The 14,536-nt window shown below is 37.2% G+C and overlaps 1 protein-coding gene across 3 annotated transcripts in view; it reads left to right on the top strand.

The window, feature by feature from the left end:
- Positions 1–14,536, top strand: part of KYAT3 (kynurenine aminotransferase 3) — a 70,650-nt gene that overhangs the window by 48,340 nt on the left and 7,774 nt on the right. For all 3 annotated transcript variants that reach the window (XM_055340333.1, XM_055340334.1, XM_055340335.1), the window contains 4 exons: positions 1,557–1,646; positions 4,883–5,069; positions 8,495–8,571; positions 8,813–8,899. In XM_055340333.1, coding sequence (XP_055196308.1) covers positions 1,557–1,646; positions 4,883–5,069; positions 8,495–8,571; positions 8,813–8,899 — 441 coding nt within the window. The remainder of the gene's footprint in view (positions 1–1,556; positions 1,647–4,882; positions 5,070–8,494; positions 8,572–8,812; positions 8,900–14,536) is intronic.

Here is a 14,536-nt window from a genome sequence, read left to right as displayed (position 1 = left end):
TAAGAATGTTTTTATTTGGGACACCTGGGTGGCTCAGTAGTTGAGCATCTGCCTTCAGCTCAGGGCGTGATGCTGGGTCCAGGGATGAAGTCCCGCATCAGGCTCCCTGTGAGGAGCCTGCTTCTCCCTCTACCTATGTCTCTGCCTCTCTGTCTCTGTGTCTCTCATGAATAAATAAGTAAATAATAAAGTTTTTATGTCAAGTTCCAGTTAGTTAACATAAAGTATAATATTGGTTTCCAGTGTGCAATATGGTGGTTCAGCACCTCCATACAACTTCAGCGCTCCTCACAAGTGCCCTCCTTAATCCTCATCACCTATTTCACCCATCCCCCACCTACCTCCCCTCTGGTAACCATCACTTTGTTCTCTATAGTTAAGAGTCTGTTTCTTGGTTTGCCCCTCTCTCTCTTTCTCTCTCTCTCTTTTCCTATGCTCATTTGTTTCGTTTCTTAAATTCCACGTGTGAGGGGATCCCTGTGTGGCTCAGCGGTTTAGTGCCTACCTTTGGCTCAGGGTGTGATCCTGGGGTCCTGGGATCGAGCCCCACATCGGGCTCCCTGCATGGAGCCTGCTTCTCCCTCTGCCTGTGTCTCTGCCTCTCTCTCTCAGTCTGTGTCTCTCATGAATAAATAAATAAAATCTTTAAAAAAACAAAAATTCCACGTGTGAGTAAAATCATATGTTATTTGTCTTTCTCTGACTAACTTATTTCACTTAATACTGTCAGGCTCCGTTCATGTCATTGCAAATGGCAGAGAAAATAGGTAATTTTTCATTTTATAAGTAATGAACTAATGGCACTCATTTCTTTGCAAAGAATGTTCAGATTATTGCATGTTAATATAAAAGGAGAAAAAACAATAATAGCTAATATTTTGGCACTTATCATGTGCCAAGTTCTAAGTGCTTTACACATGCTCATTCTCATGATGGCCTTATGAGGTGAGTATAACTTATTTCCCCTGTTCTACAGGCAATAAAACTACTACAGAGAAGGTAAGTAAGTTGCCTGAGGTTATATTGCTGATCAAATCAAGCCAGTGCAGGCAGTCTGGCTTCAGAATCCCCGAACTTGAGCCCTGCACTATGTAATACAATAGCAATTTACCCAGTTGAAACTTGGCTGTCTGCCAACTGGCATCTCCTGAACATGGTCAAGAAGCAGGGAGTATCAAAAATGGAGCCTGCAGAACCAAGTTATGGAAGAGTCCCTACGGCCCTCATCCAGAGTTACTTTTATGTAATTCAGATAAGCTTTGTTAACAGTTTTTAGACCCTCAGAATATCAGAAGTAGCAAATGAGGAAAGAAAAGGGTAATAGTGATTAAGGATACTGTTTACCTTCTGAAGGCAAGGTTTAGTCCAGTGGGAAACTTTCCCGCTAAAGAACAGTGTTGCAATGATGAGTAAATACTAATACTGCATTACTTTCATGGTGTGAACATTTTAGGCTTGCCTATATTTAATAATTACATTAAGCTGAGCTACTCAGATCTGATACAGCCAGTTAGATTTGTTTTTTGAAATCTGCTTTTTATCTTTTCCTTTTCCAGCTTGGCTGGTCCATTGGTCCTAATCACTTGATAAAACATTTACAGACAGTTCAACAAAACACCATTTATACTTGTGCGACTCCTTTACAGGTAGGTTTTATGGTAACTTGGGATTGAAGCATGGTCTTTTGGTAAAGGTGTTATTTTTTATGCTGTGTATTCAAATTGGCTTAGTTCTTCCCATGATGACCTTTTTGAGGCAGGCGGCTAGTATTGTTTGGGAATTTAGGAGCAGACATGTATTTGTTGCTATCAAGAATAGATTTTTTTTGTTTATTTAAATATATCAAGTTTTAACTCTGAACCCTCGTACATTGCTGGTGGGATTGCAAAGTGCTGCAGATTCTGTGAAGGACAGTGACGACACCAAGCAAAAATATAGATGTGCATACCCCCCAAAGCAGCAATCCATCTTCTGGCAATTTACCCAGTGGCTATTATCTGTACACATAAGAAGCTCTATATGTATATGGCCATTTATTGCAGAAGATAGGAGTTAGTCATTATCCATCTTTAGAATTAATTAAACAAACCATGGTTTATCCAAACATTTACATATAATGTGAATTTTGTATTAGTTTCCTATTTTTCTGTGACAAATTGCCACATACTTGATGGCTTAGCACAAATTTTTTGGCTTAAAGTTCTGGAGATCAGCAATCTGAAATGGGTCTTAGCTAAAAACAGGGTGTCTGCATTCTGGTGTTCCTTCTAGAGGTTGTACGGGAGAATTTGTTCCTTGTCTTTTCCATCTTCTAGGGACTGCTCACATTCCTCGGCTCATGGTCATATCATTCTAACATGACTCTGACTCTTGTGCATAGGGACAGGGGTGGGTGCAAGACTTTCTAATGTATATCTTTTTAACACTGTTTCTGTGTTTTTAAAAATATATTTATAAAACAGGGATCTATGTATCATCATTCTGTGAATAATCAGAACACCAAAAGAAAAAAAAAAAGAAGTCTTTTTCTGGAAGGCAGTTAAAAGGCCAAAAGAGGATTTTGGCTACAGTGCTAAGGGGATAACATATAATATTAAATCGAGTAATCTTTGAAAGCCTCACTGAGAAGGTGACATTTGAACTATGAACTTAAGTTCATAAGTAGTGACATGGGTTATGTAGGGAAGCTTAAGTAGTGACATGGGTTATGTAGGGAAGAACCTTCCAGACTATGAGAACAACAAGTGCAGAGGCCTTGGGGTAGGCAGGCTGGCTATCAGTTTGCATCCACGAAAAGCACAAGAGTGGGATGGGTTGATCAAAGGACAAGAGTGGGAGGAAATAAATCAGAGGGGTAGCTGGGAACCAGATCAAATAAGGCCACGTTTGTCACTGTAAAGGCTGAGTGAGATAGGAAGCCACTGGAGAGTTTGAGCACAAGAGTGGCATGACCTAACTTGTACTATCAAAGGGATTTGGCTGCTTTATTGAGTCAGAACACTGTTGAAGCGATCCAGGAGAGAGACAGCAGTGACTGAACCAATACAGGGATGGGGAAATGGTGGGACGTGATGGGGTTCTGAATACATTTTGAAAGTAGAGTTGACAGTATTAGCCATTAGTCACATGTAGGGTATGAGAAAGAGAGGGAAGTCCTACATAATACTATACTTAGGAGAGATGTTTATGTCTCTTGAGCTTTGACTTTTCTAGGGCAATATCTCCTGCTATGGGGAGTGAATAAGTTGCTGAGAAAAAGAAAGATGCAGCTAAGAATCTGGAACACCTTTTCCTGACCCTCTGGTCCTCCATTTTAGCTAAGTGTCTGGCATTTTCCATGTACTCAGATGACTATTTGGAAACGGGCTCAGGCTTCCAGGGGAACCACAGATTCCTAGGCTGACACAGCTTGATCCTTATTTATCTAAGAATTTGTTAATCCTGGGAATTATTATTAATTCTTTTTTCCTGCTGGCTTCTTTTAGCATACAGTCTTCTCAGTGATCTTACCCTTCACTGTCTCTCCATGTCATCTCTTACCATGTTCTCTTGCTACTCTTTGGCCACACCAGACTCCGTTCTCTCAACAGAACAGACTGTTGAAAAGGTCCTGCCTTTTTCATGTATTTGTTTCCTTATCCCTCCCACTTACCTCTCCAGTAAACATTAACTGGAATCTCCGTAAAAGCAAGGACCATGTTTATCTTGTTTACAATTATATCCCCAGTTTTTAATCACAATGCCAGTATTTAATATTGGTATTCAGTCTGTGTATATTTACTGGGTGAATGAATTTATCCTTTAATTCTTGATATTTCTTGGTTCTAATAAATTTCCTTAAAATTTAGCCACTTTGCTGCATTCTTCTACCTCAACTATTCCAGGTTCTTTATTATTTGCTTATGTCTCCTTCTTTGCACTGAGAACCAGTATTTCTAAGTCATTTCAGTTCACACTTTCCTATCAAGCTTCTGCCCTTCTGCTTGTACAGATCCTGTTTATGCGTGTCCTGTTTCAGACTTATTTATCTTTCCCTGACCTGTTGCCTTCTCAGACACCTACCTGACCGTTAAAAGCATCAGTTTTTTCCCTTGGCCCAGTTTCTCTCCTGCCACTTCTGACTTTCCTAAGGAATGATAGAGAAGTGACTCCTGGGGGGCCTGGGGGGCCTGGGTGGCTCAGTCAGTTAAGTATCTGCCTTTGGCTCAGGTTGTGATCCCAGGGTCATGAAATGGAGCCCTATGTCAGGCTCCCTGCTCAGTGGGGAGTGTTTCTCCCTCTCCTATCCACTTGTCCTCATTTTCCCTCTCTCTCTCCTCTCCCTCTCTCTCAAATAAATAAATAAATAAAATCTTAAAAAAAAAAAAAAAAGAAGTGACTCCCCATACTCCGGACACTCTTTTCTAATCGCTAAGGCACTTAGATAGTTCTGGTATATGAATGCTTAGAATTCAGATTAGAATGTCATACCTACGGGGAGTGACACAGTGGGTCAGCTTTCATTTCCCCTGCATCCTCCAAGGTAATGGGAACAAGCTGGCTAGTTCATCATTTCTCTGGTCATCTTTCAGACTTAGATCTAGCATGTCATTCTACAGCTCACCTCAACGGAAAATAATATATCTTTTCAATTCCAAGCAAGCCATCTTTATACAATACCTCTTCTTCAGTTTGAATCTTCATGGCTCATTCTCAGTTCTTCACATCAGATTTAATCATTTACATGTAACTGATTCCTCCATTAATTGATACAGTCTAATATAAGCTCACAGGAATTCAACTCTAATTCTCTGAATGACTTCAGTCTTTATTATACCAATAAACTTAGCAATAAATAACATTACCATATTTCCTTTCCACATGTTTCGATCTTAAAATGCAGGAAGCCTTGGCTCAAGCTTTTTGGATTGACATCAAGCGCATGGATGACCCAGAGTGTTACTTTAATTCTTTGCCAAAAGAGTTAGAAGTAAAAAGAGATCGGATGATACATTTATTTGAAAGTCTTGGCCTAAAACCTATAGTTCCTGATGGGGGATACTTCATCATTGCTGATGTGTCTTTGCTAGGTTAGTAAGAATTTTTATTATTTCAAATATATGGAAACTTATGGGTGAAATTATATTAGAATTAGGGAGTAAAGATTGGTGTCAAAGCTATATCAGCTTTTTATCTACAGAAAAATGGCTTTTTGCAATGCCAGTGTGTTTGTTTGTTTTAATAATCATCTTGAGTTTTAGGTCCCTGACCTTAAAGTGATTGTTAACATGGCTATGGAGTTAGTTATTTTAGGTATTCTATTAAACATAGAATTTGGGGGATCCCTGGGTGGCTCTGTGGTTTAGCGCCTACCTTCGGCCCAGGGCATCATCCTGGAGTTCCAGGATCGAGTCCCACGTCAGTCTCCCTGCATGGAGCCTGCTGCTCCTTCTGCCTATGTGTGTCTCTGCCTCTCTCTCACTGTGTGTCTCTCATGAATGAATAAATAAAATCTTAAAAAAAAAAACACATAGAATTTGCTATCATCTTGTTCTTGCATGTAATTACATGAAATAATATATGAACCCAATGTTTCTTTGAGTAAAATTTTAGTTTCCTTTCTACTTAAGAAAAATAAGATTACTAGAATGTTGATGCTATCAGAGAATGTTTGCTATTTTAAAATATACTGAAATCTCAATGTGGAGCTGGGCAGGTGGGAACCCCCTGGATGCCTGTGGGGTTGTAAAAATAAAAAAAAATGTTTAATTAAAAAATACATTATATATATATATATACACACACACACACACACACACACACACACACTGAAATGAAGTAAAGAAGGAAAATAACGTTTATTCAGACTCTACTACATGCCTAGCATTTTCAAACACATTTTTGAAGTAAGCTTTGTTAGCTCCATTTTTAAAGATGTGAAGACTTGGGAAGTTTTAAATAACTTACCTGAAGTCACAGAACTAGATTCCAAATAGTTTTGTCTCCAAAAAGCAATCATCTTTATATTACCTAAAGCTGTTTTATGTACTTCTGACATGCCATACTAATCTACAATTAGAAGCATGAAACATTTTGTATAGAACTAATTTTCTTAAAAAAAACTATAATAATAGTACATTTAAAAGCATAATTTGGGATCCCTGGGTGGCGCAGCGGTTTGGCGCCTGCCTTTGGCCCAGGGCGCGATCCTGGAGACCCGGGATCGAATCCCACGTCGGGCTCCCGGTGCATGGAGCCTGCTTCTCCCTCTGCCTGTGTCTCTGCCTCTCTCTCACTCTCTCTGTGACTATCATAAATAAAAAAAAAAAAAATTAAAAAAAAGCATAATTTATTCTGACAGAAGTTATAGCCAAATAGTTTAAGTTTGTTTGTTTCTTTCTTTCTTTCTTTCTTTCTTTCTTTCTTTCTTTCTTTCTTTCTTTCTGTATTCATTCATTCATTCATTCATTCATTCATGAGAGACACAGAGAGGGAGAGACACAGGCAGAGAGAGCAGCAGGATTCCCACAGGGAGCCCAATGCAGAACCTGATCCAGGAACCCCAGGATCACGCCCCGAGCCAAAGGTCAATGCTCAACCGCTCAAGGGAGCCATGCAGGCATCCCTTGTTTTAAGTTTCTAATACAGTAAAGTTAATATTCCACTGAACTTGAAAAGCCTTTTATATACCAAATTTTATAAGGCTGGGAACTTGATTTTATAACAAAACTGTGACTATTATTTTTTTGATTTGTTGTGAGAGAAGCAGAAGCCACGATGCCCAGAGAATTTTGCTGTACTATTGCCTGAAAGCTGTATATATTTGGTTCTCCCAAGCTCCATTCTTATATAAAACCCCTTAAGATGTCCTATACTCTGAGGTTTAGAAATCACTTTCCCTATGTCATGTCTAAATATATAGCTCATTTCATGAAATGATAAAAAAGAAAAAGCTGTTTTATCACCTTTAGTTTTGCTTTTGAATCGGAAATCCATAAGATTTTCAACATGAAATATTTTTAAAATAAGCGATTTATATTTTTGATCTGCTTCCAAAAAACATTTAAGCTAACTTATATTAAAAAGTTTTCTATGTAATAATATATGTGTGTGTATGTAAATGTATATAATAGAAAATCAATGTCACATAGGATGGGGAGAAAGCAAATTTTTCATATAGGTTCATATGGTATTATGAATAGTTTTAACCTAGGACTGAACTTTGTGGCTGCAAGGGCAAAAAGAAAATAGAATTAGTTACATAATTCTTGGATAAAGGGAAACTTAACAGATTTTTAGATAAGAATAATTCTTCCCTGGAACCAAACTTTTACAGATAGTAAATTCTTTTTTTTTTTTTTTAAGATTTTATTTATTCATGAGAGACGCAGAAAGAGAGAGGCAGAGACACAGGCAGAGGGAGAAGCAGGCTCCATGCAGGGAGCCTGACGTGGGACTCAATCCCAGAACCCCAGGATCATGCCCCCAGCCGAAGGCAGACTCTCAACTGCTGAGCCACCTAGGCGACCCCAGATAGTAAATGCTAAAAGGAATTCATTGCAGTATAATTCTAACCATCAAAAAGACAGCAATGCAACTTTTGTTAGGATGATTGCATTAAGCTCTTAAATAGTTTTCCATTTTATCTTCAGTCATTCCACCCTGCTTGAAATACTAGTTTAGGTGTCAGATCCCGAGTATGTGTGGTTGTAATAGGAGCAGAAAGGACTTTGGTTAGAAAACCTTTTATGATAATTGGGGGGGGGGGATGTCACTTCCTTTTCACCTGTGGAAGAAAAATGTTAATTTCTATAAGATATTCCTACATATGAGAACAATTTATTTTATTTTACTCTTTTCATCTGTTCAGATTAATTTGAATGTGAAAATTCTTACAAATACTAGAGGTTGGTCCCACAATTTACTAAAGACAAAAGCAAGAAACAAAATTTTCTTTTGATGGTACCTTGAAAATAAAAATACACCATAAGATTCATGAACATAATAATTAACTCCCTTTACAATTCATAGCAGTGGCCAAGTGGTTAATATTTTTCAAGTACTTATGATATAATTAGTATTATACTAAGAACTTTACAAATATTCCATTCTAACAAAAGCACAATGAGATTGATACTATCCGTTGGTTAAGCATCCATCTCTTGATATCGGCTCAGTCGTGGTCTCAGGGTTGTGAGATCAAGCCCTGTGTCAGGCTTCACATCCAGCACAGAGTCTGCTTAAGTTCATTTCTTCCTCTCCCCTCTTCTTCTCTCCTTTTCTCTAAAAAATTTTAATTAAAATTTTTTTTTAATTAATTAATATAAAAATAACTGTTCTTGAAAAAAAAAAAAAAAACCTATCTGTGAATTCTTTACTTCACCATACAGTATGAAACTCCAGGAAATTCTGTGAATATCTTCTGAGAATATTATTACTTGTGACAGATTTAAATGAAATACATCTTGCCCTCACATATAATACATAGACCATTGAATTTTCATTTTTGTTTTAGATGCAGACCTCTCTGATATGAAGGACAGCAATGAACCTTATGATTATAAATTTGTGAAATGGATGACTAAAAATAAGGTAGTGTTTATTGACCTTTGAGATACTGTGCTATATTTTATGGTTAATTTATGAAGGATACTTGCTGACATGTTGTAATATGATATTCCACTTATGGCTATGTGAAGGATTTTTAAAACATTTTTCTTTTTGGAAGTTGTACATATTTAGAAATATCTATTTGTTTTTAACATTTAACATCCTAAAAATACATTTGAAGTAGAAGTAGTTTTCCTATTTTACTTTTCTATTTATTTTTCAGAAACTGTCAGCCATTCCAGTTTCAGCATTCTGTAATGCAGAGACCAAGTTACAGTTTGAGAAGTTTGTGCGATTTTGCTTCATTAAAGTAAGTTCCTTGTTCTATTCCAAAACACATTTATGATGTCCTTCCTTCTGATTTATAAAGCATTTTTAAAGCATTTTTTTCTATTTTTAGGAATGATGTAGTTATATGCAGTTTTCAAATTTTGGCCTGCTGCCATGAAATTAACTGCCCACCAGAACAAAACCCAACACTTTGAAGTGTTGAGTGTACTGTGTATTACAGCATGATCAGACTCCTTGCCGTGTAACAATACAGTGTCAAGCATGCAATCAAAAATTACTAAACATGTGAAGACATAAGAAAATGTGGCCTTTGGGGTGCCCAGGTGGCTCAGTCTGTTAAGTGTCTACCTTTGGCTCAGGTCATGACCCAGGGTCCTGGGATCAAGCCCTGAGTCCAGTTCTCTGCTCAGTGGGGAGTCTGCTTCTCCCTCTCCCTCTGCCTCCTCCCACTCCTTGTGCTCACTTGCTAGCTCGCTCGCTCTCTCTCAAAAAAAATAAATGAAATCATAAGAAAAAAAGAAAATGTGACCCTTAATAAAAAATTAGTCAGTAGAAATAGATCACAAGGTGACCCAGATATAGGAGTTAGCAGACAAGGACTTTAAGGCAGATACTGTATGTATGTTCAAGAAATTAAAGGAAAATATATTCATAGAACAAATTATTATAACATAATCAAGTGGAAATTCGGAACTTAAACATGTAATATCTGTATGAAAAATGTATGGGGCTTAACAAACACAGAGAATTGAGGATATCAAGAAAAAAGGGCTTACTTGAATTACAGATTCATAGAATTATCCAATCTGAAAAACAGAAAAATTATTTTTAAGAAATGAATAGAGCCTTAGGTCTATCAGACAATATCATGTGATAATACATGTAATTAGAGTACCAAAAAAAGAATGAATGTGGCAGAAAAAGTATTTTAAGAAGTAATGGCTCAAATTTTCTCATATTTCATGAAAAGCAACTTAGAGATCTAAAAGTTAGTGAACAAAAAAAAATAAAAAAAATAAAAGCGAACTAAAAAATTAAAAAAATAAAAGTGAACTACAACAGGATATAAAGAAAGCCACACCTAGACACTTTATACTCAAACTGCTGAAAACCAAGGGCAATGGTAAGATTTTGTAAACAGCCAGAAAAAAAACTATACCTCACATGCATATGAATTTAGCAACTTCTTATCAGAAAAAAACAGAGACCAGAATACAATGAAATGACATCCTCAAAGTGCTGAAATAAGAATATATCAACCCAGAATTCTTTTTTCAGGAAAATAACCTTTAAAACTGAAAATGAAATGTAACATTCCTGACAAATGAAAGCTGAGTGAATTGCTTACCATCAGATCTGTACTAAAACAAAAATCTGAATATATGCATTATTGCTATTTTTAAGATATGATTGCTACTGAAGACAGGCTCAACAAGATCCAGAAACTCTTTTTACCAACACATTCATCTATTAACCTAGTCAGAATGATGTAAACATTGTTTTCAGCTTTGAGAGACAATCTCAAATCTACAAACTCTGGAAGACTGATCCAGAAGACAATAAATATGTTAACAATCTAATAATGTCAACATTTAATTGACTAAAATGTAGAAGAAAGAGTAAGGCCATTAATATTCTCATCTTACAGTGGATCTAGAAATAGAGGTGTATCTTTTGAAGTTATAAGCAGAACTAATAAAAGTAACAAGATTTCCTGTTTTAAAAATCATAAACACAGCCCTTCCCCATTCTCTTCTTGAAAATTATTAAAAACAAGTAGGAGAATGGAAAACAGATTCACAAATTCCCAGTAAATGAAGAAGAGTTGCCAAGTACAATGAAGGTTAAGGGAAGACACCTAGAAAGTCTCTTGTGTCTACATCTTCAAGTTATAACCAGAGCCAGGAGGCAACCTACTCATCTAGAACAATAAGACAGTAAGTATATAAGTACACTGGCAGTGGGAGCTTCTCCGGACTCATTTAGCATCATGCAAGGCAGGATAGAAACATACAGCTATATAATCTAAAGTGGAGCAGGGTGGAAAGGAGATTCTGGTTGGGTCATAGATTTTCTCATTCACTCCTGTCATTTTTGCTCCAAGCTATGTTAGAGCAATGTGGAGGAGATAGATTAAATTGGAAGTAGCCACTTAAAATTAGCCGAGAGGAAAGAAAAATATATATCCCCTTCTTACCACTGAAATCCACATCAATCTTATTAAATTTTACTATGAGCCAAGGAGGATTTCTGCAGTCCTCTAGTGCTACCCTGGCTCCTCCCTTACACATATCTGTAGCTAAGTCTTCAAATCATAAACGAAGTCAGTAGGTGGTATTCATTACCCAAAACAATAGGAACAGTAGGTGTACTAGCAGTAGGAGATTACAAAGGTAATTCAATAAAAAATAACTAATGAAAAGGAATCAGCTGTGAATCTGTAAAATATACTATTAGGAAAAAAGGAGAAAGGTACAAGGAAAACCAAGTGTCGGAAAGAGAATATTTGGCCAGAAAAATGTTGCTATAAGAGCAAATAAAAACTGATAGTTCAAATCCAAAACCTTTAAAATGAGATTAAAGTAGAGATTTAAAAAGTTCAGGGAAAATAATGTCAGATAATATAAGAAGATAATATAGGGGCACCTAGGTGGCTCAGTGGTTGAGCATCTGCATTTGGCTCAAGTTGTGAGCCCAAGGTCCTGGGATTGAATCCTGCATTGGGCTCCCCATGGGGAGCCTGCCTCGCCCTCAGCCTATTTCTCTAGCCCTCTCTCTCTCTCTCTCTCTCTCTGTGTGTGTGTGTGTGTCTCATGAATAAATAAATAAAATCTTTAAAAAAAAAAAGATAAAAAAAAGATGAAATGGCAACTTGTCAGAGCTCAGGCACAAAACTGAAGGAAAACAATGAAGCTATTGGTAATTGTAGTGACATTGGAAACAGCACAGAGAACAGTGAATACTTCTGTAGGCATGATAAGGATTAAGAAAAGGGAGCAAAAAAAAATAGAGAAGAACAATGATTTTAACAAGTATTAGAAAAATCATAGATGTAGAATCCCATGGTGGGGAAACAAATGGAACTTAAAAAGACTTTTATAGCTTTATTTTAAGAATGTTTTCCATTAAAAAAAAAAGACAAATCTAGCAATTGAAAGGAAATGACTTGTCTCAGGAAAAAACTGTCACAGAACAATTAACATTAGAATACATTGGACTTAAAAGATAAAGAATTCTTCAGCATCTGCACAAAAAGACCAAAGCCTTCATGGGGGCAGGGTAAGAGGATCAGTGTGGACACACCCCCTTTACATCAACACTTGATATTGGAAGATAGGAAAGCCATAGCAAGAGGTCTCTAGGGAAAGCTAACATACCTGACTCACCCTCTTGGAAAGGCTAAAAATAAAAGAATGGCAAAACATGCCTAGAAAATGGAAATTGAAAGAAAGTAAGTTCAATTTAAGGCAAAATGAGCCAAAACAGCACTTTACAGTAGTTATGGGTAAAATCCTCAGCAACTATCAAATATATGAAAGGATATCTCACTTTAATCATATTACAAGAAATGAAAATTAAAACTGCAACAAAACTGTATGTTATCTATTAGATTGGAAACAACTGAACAACTGAAAAGTTCCATAAGACATTGCTATAGAGAGTGGGGGTATAATTTATAAAATCTCTTAACAGTGGTTAGTTTGGCCATTCCCATCTAAATGTAAACGCACCTACGTCTTGACACAGAAGTTCTACTTCTGGGATCTTTTTCTGTGGATTTACTTGCACATTTTGAATGACTTATGCTCAAGGATTTTCCATATTTGTAACTCCCTTCTTTGACAGTGAAAAACCCTGGCTCTCATCATGGAATCACTTCTTGAATCACTCTCTCTCTGTATGGGCCACTCCCCCTCCAGCCACCACCCCTGATGGACATCCTTTACCCCGCTCAGGCTTTGACACTTTGTGCTAGACTGCTACTGCTGTCACGTCTTGCAGAAATTCCCTCCTCCGACTCTCCAGCACTTCACACCTGGCACTGTCACCCACTGCATGGAATCCTTCACCCCTCATATGCTCTGACACCCTGTGCCAGTCTACATTGGCAGATGCCTGCATCATCCTGTCTAGGTTCTAACATCCTGCACGGAGCCACCCTGCCATACAGATGCTGGCTTACCCAGCTTGGATTCCAACATCCTGTTCTAGTCAACACCGCCCCTGCCATCACCAACACCTCATGCCACCCACATCGGAAACCCTCCTTACTCCACTCTGGCTGCAACATCCTGCACCAGGCTGCCTGGGCTCCCCCCTGCCTCCATATATGGACACCTGCTTCACTCAGCCCCACCTAATGGCTTTTCGATTACTTCATTCTGTAGAGAGGAAAGAGAAAAGAAGTAGAAAAAGCAGAAGAGAAAAACGAAAGCTTGATTTTCATTGTTTATCTGTCAGTTTAATTTTATACCATGAATATACCTATTCAAAAAGCAAATGGATTTTACTAGTAATTATAACTGAAACATTGAAGGGAGTGGGGATAGTAATGTGAGTGAACAATTTTTCCTCATTCAGAGCAGAGAATTGTGAATTTTGTCTGAAGTCAATAAATAAGGAAATAGGGGATCCCTGGGCGATGCAGCGGTTTGGCGCCTGCCTTTGGCCCAGGGCGCGATCCTGGAGACCCTGGATCGAATCCCACATCAGGCTCCTGGTGCATGGAGCCTGCTTCTCCCTCTGCTTCTCCCTCTGCCTATGTCTCTGCCTCTCTCTCTTTCTCTCTCTGTGACTATCATAAATAAATAAAAATTTAAAAAAAAGAAAGAAAAAGAAAGAAAGAAAGAAAGAAAAAAAGAAAGAAAAGAAAGAAAGAAATAGAACCAAATGCATTAATTACATCTTGGAGATAACCACTAGAACTAAAACCAGAAGTTGTCATAAAAGGTTGTCTTGGCATGGTGGGCATAGTGGAAAGGAGTAAGGAGAGGAGGAACAGATGATTCTTATTCTGTGTAAGCTCTTCTATACTTTCTGATTTGTTTCTATAACTATATATTAATTTGATTGTTGTCCTTTTGTAGGTCTGCCTTTTCATTTTTACTTTGAAAAATTCTCTTCACTTGGGATCAGATATTCACTTAAATCTTCATTTAGTACTATTATGTTTTATATTTTTCTGTTTATTTATGTTTTACTTTACCAAAATCTATCTTTATTTTAAAGTCCACAGATCATTAGAGTACCTGTCCAAAACTTAATTTAATGAATAATGGCTGTAATTTGCTGAACTTGCCTATTTTCAATTAGGCAAACAAATGCCAACTAGTAATACCATTCACCATGATTGTGTGTCAAAGAATTATCTTCATATTTGTAAATGTCATTTTACCAAAGGAGAGACTACAGATTTTAGTGCTTTTAGTGAACTGGCATTTTCAGTAAACTTTTATCAGCAGCAAGGAAAAAGAATTTTTTCAGAAATCTTAGCATTGGATATAAATGTTGGCGGTAAACACAATCAATAAATATCACACAATTTTTCAAATGGAAAGGATTTCACCCTTATTAATTCCTTTCCTAAAGACATTCAAATATCCCAACTGGATATTGAGTCTCAATCCTATAATCTCCCAAGCTTATAGCTGGACAT

This window comes from Nyctereutes procyonoides, unplaced genomic scaffold (assembly GCF_905146905.1).
Source record: "Nyctereutes procyonoides isolate TBG_1078 unplaced genomic scaffold, NYPRO_anot_genome, whole genome shotgun sequence".
NCBI lineage: Eukaryota > Metazoa > Chordata > Mammalia > Carnivora > Canidae > Nyctereutes > Nyctereutes procyonoides.
Note: the sequence above shows the minus strand (reverse complement) of the source record. Positions and strands in the feature narration are given on the sequence as shown.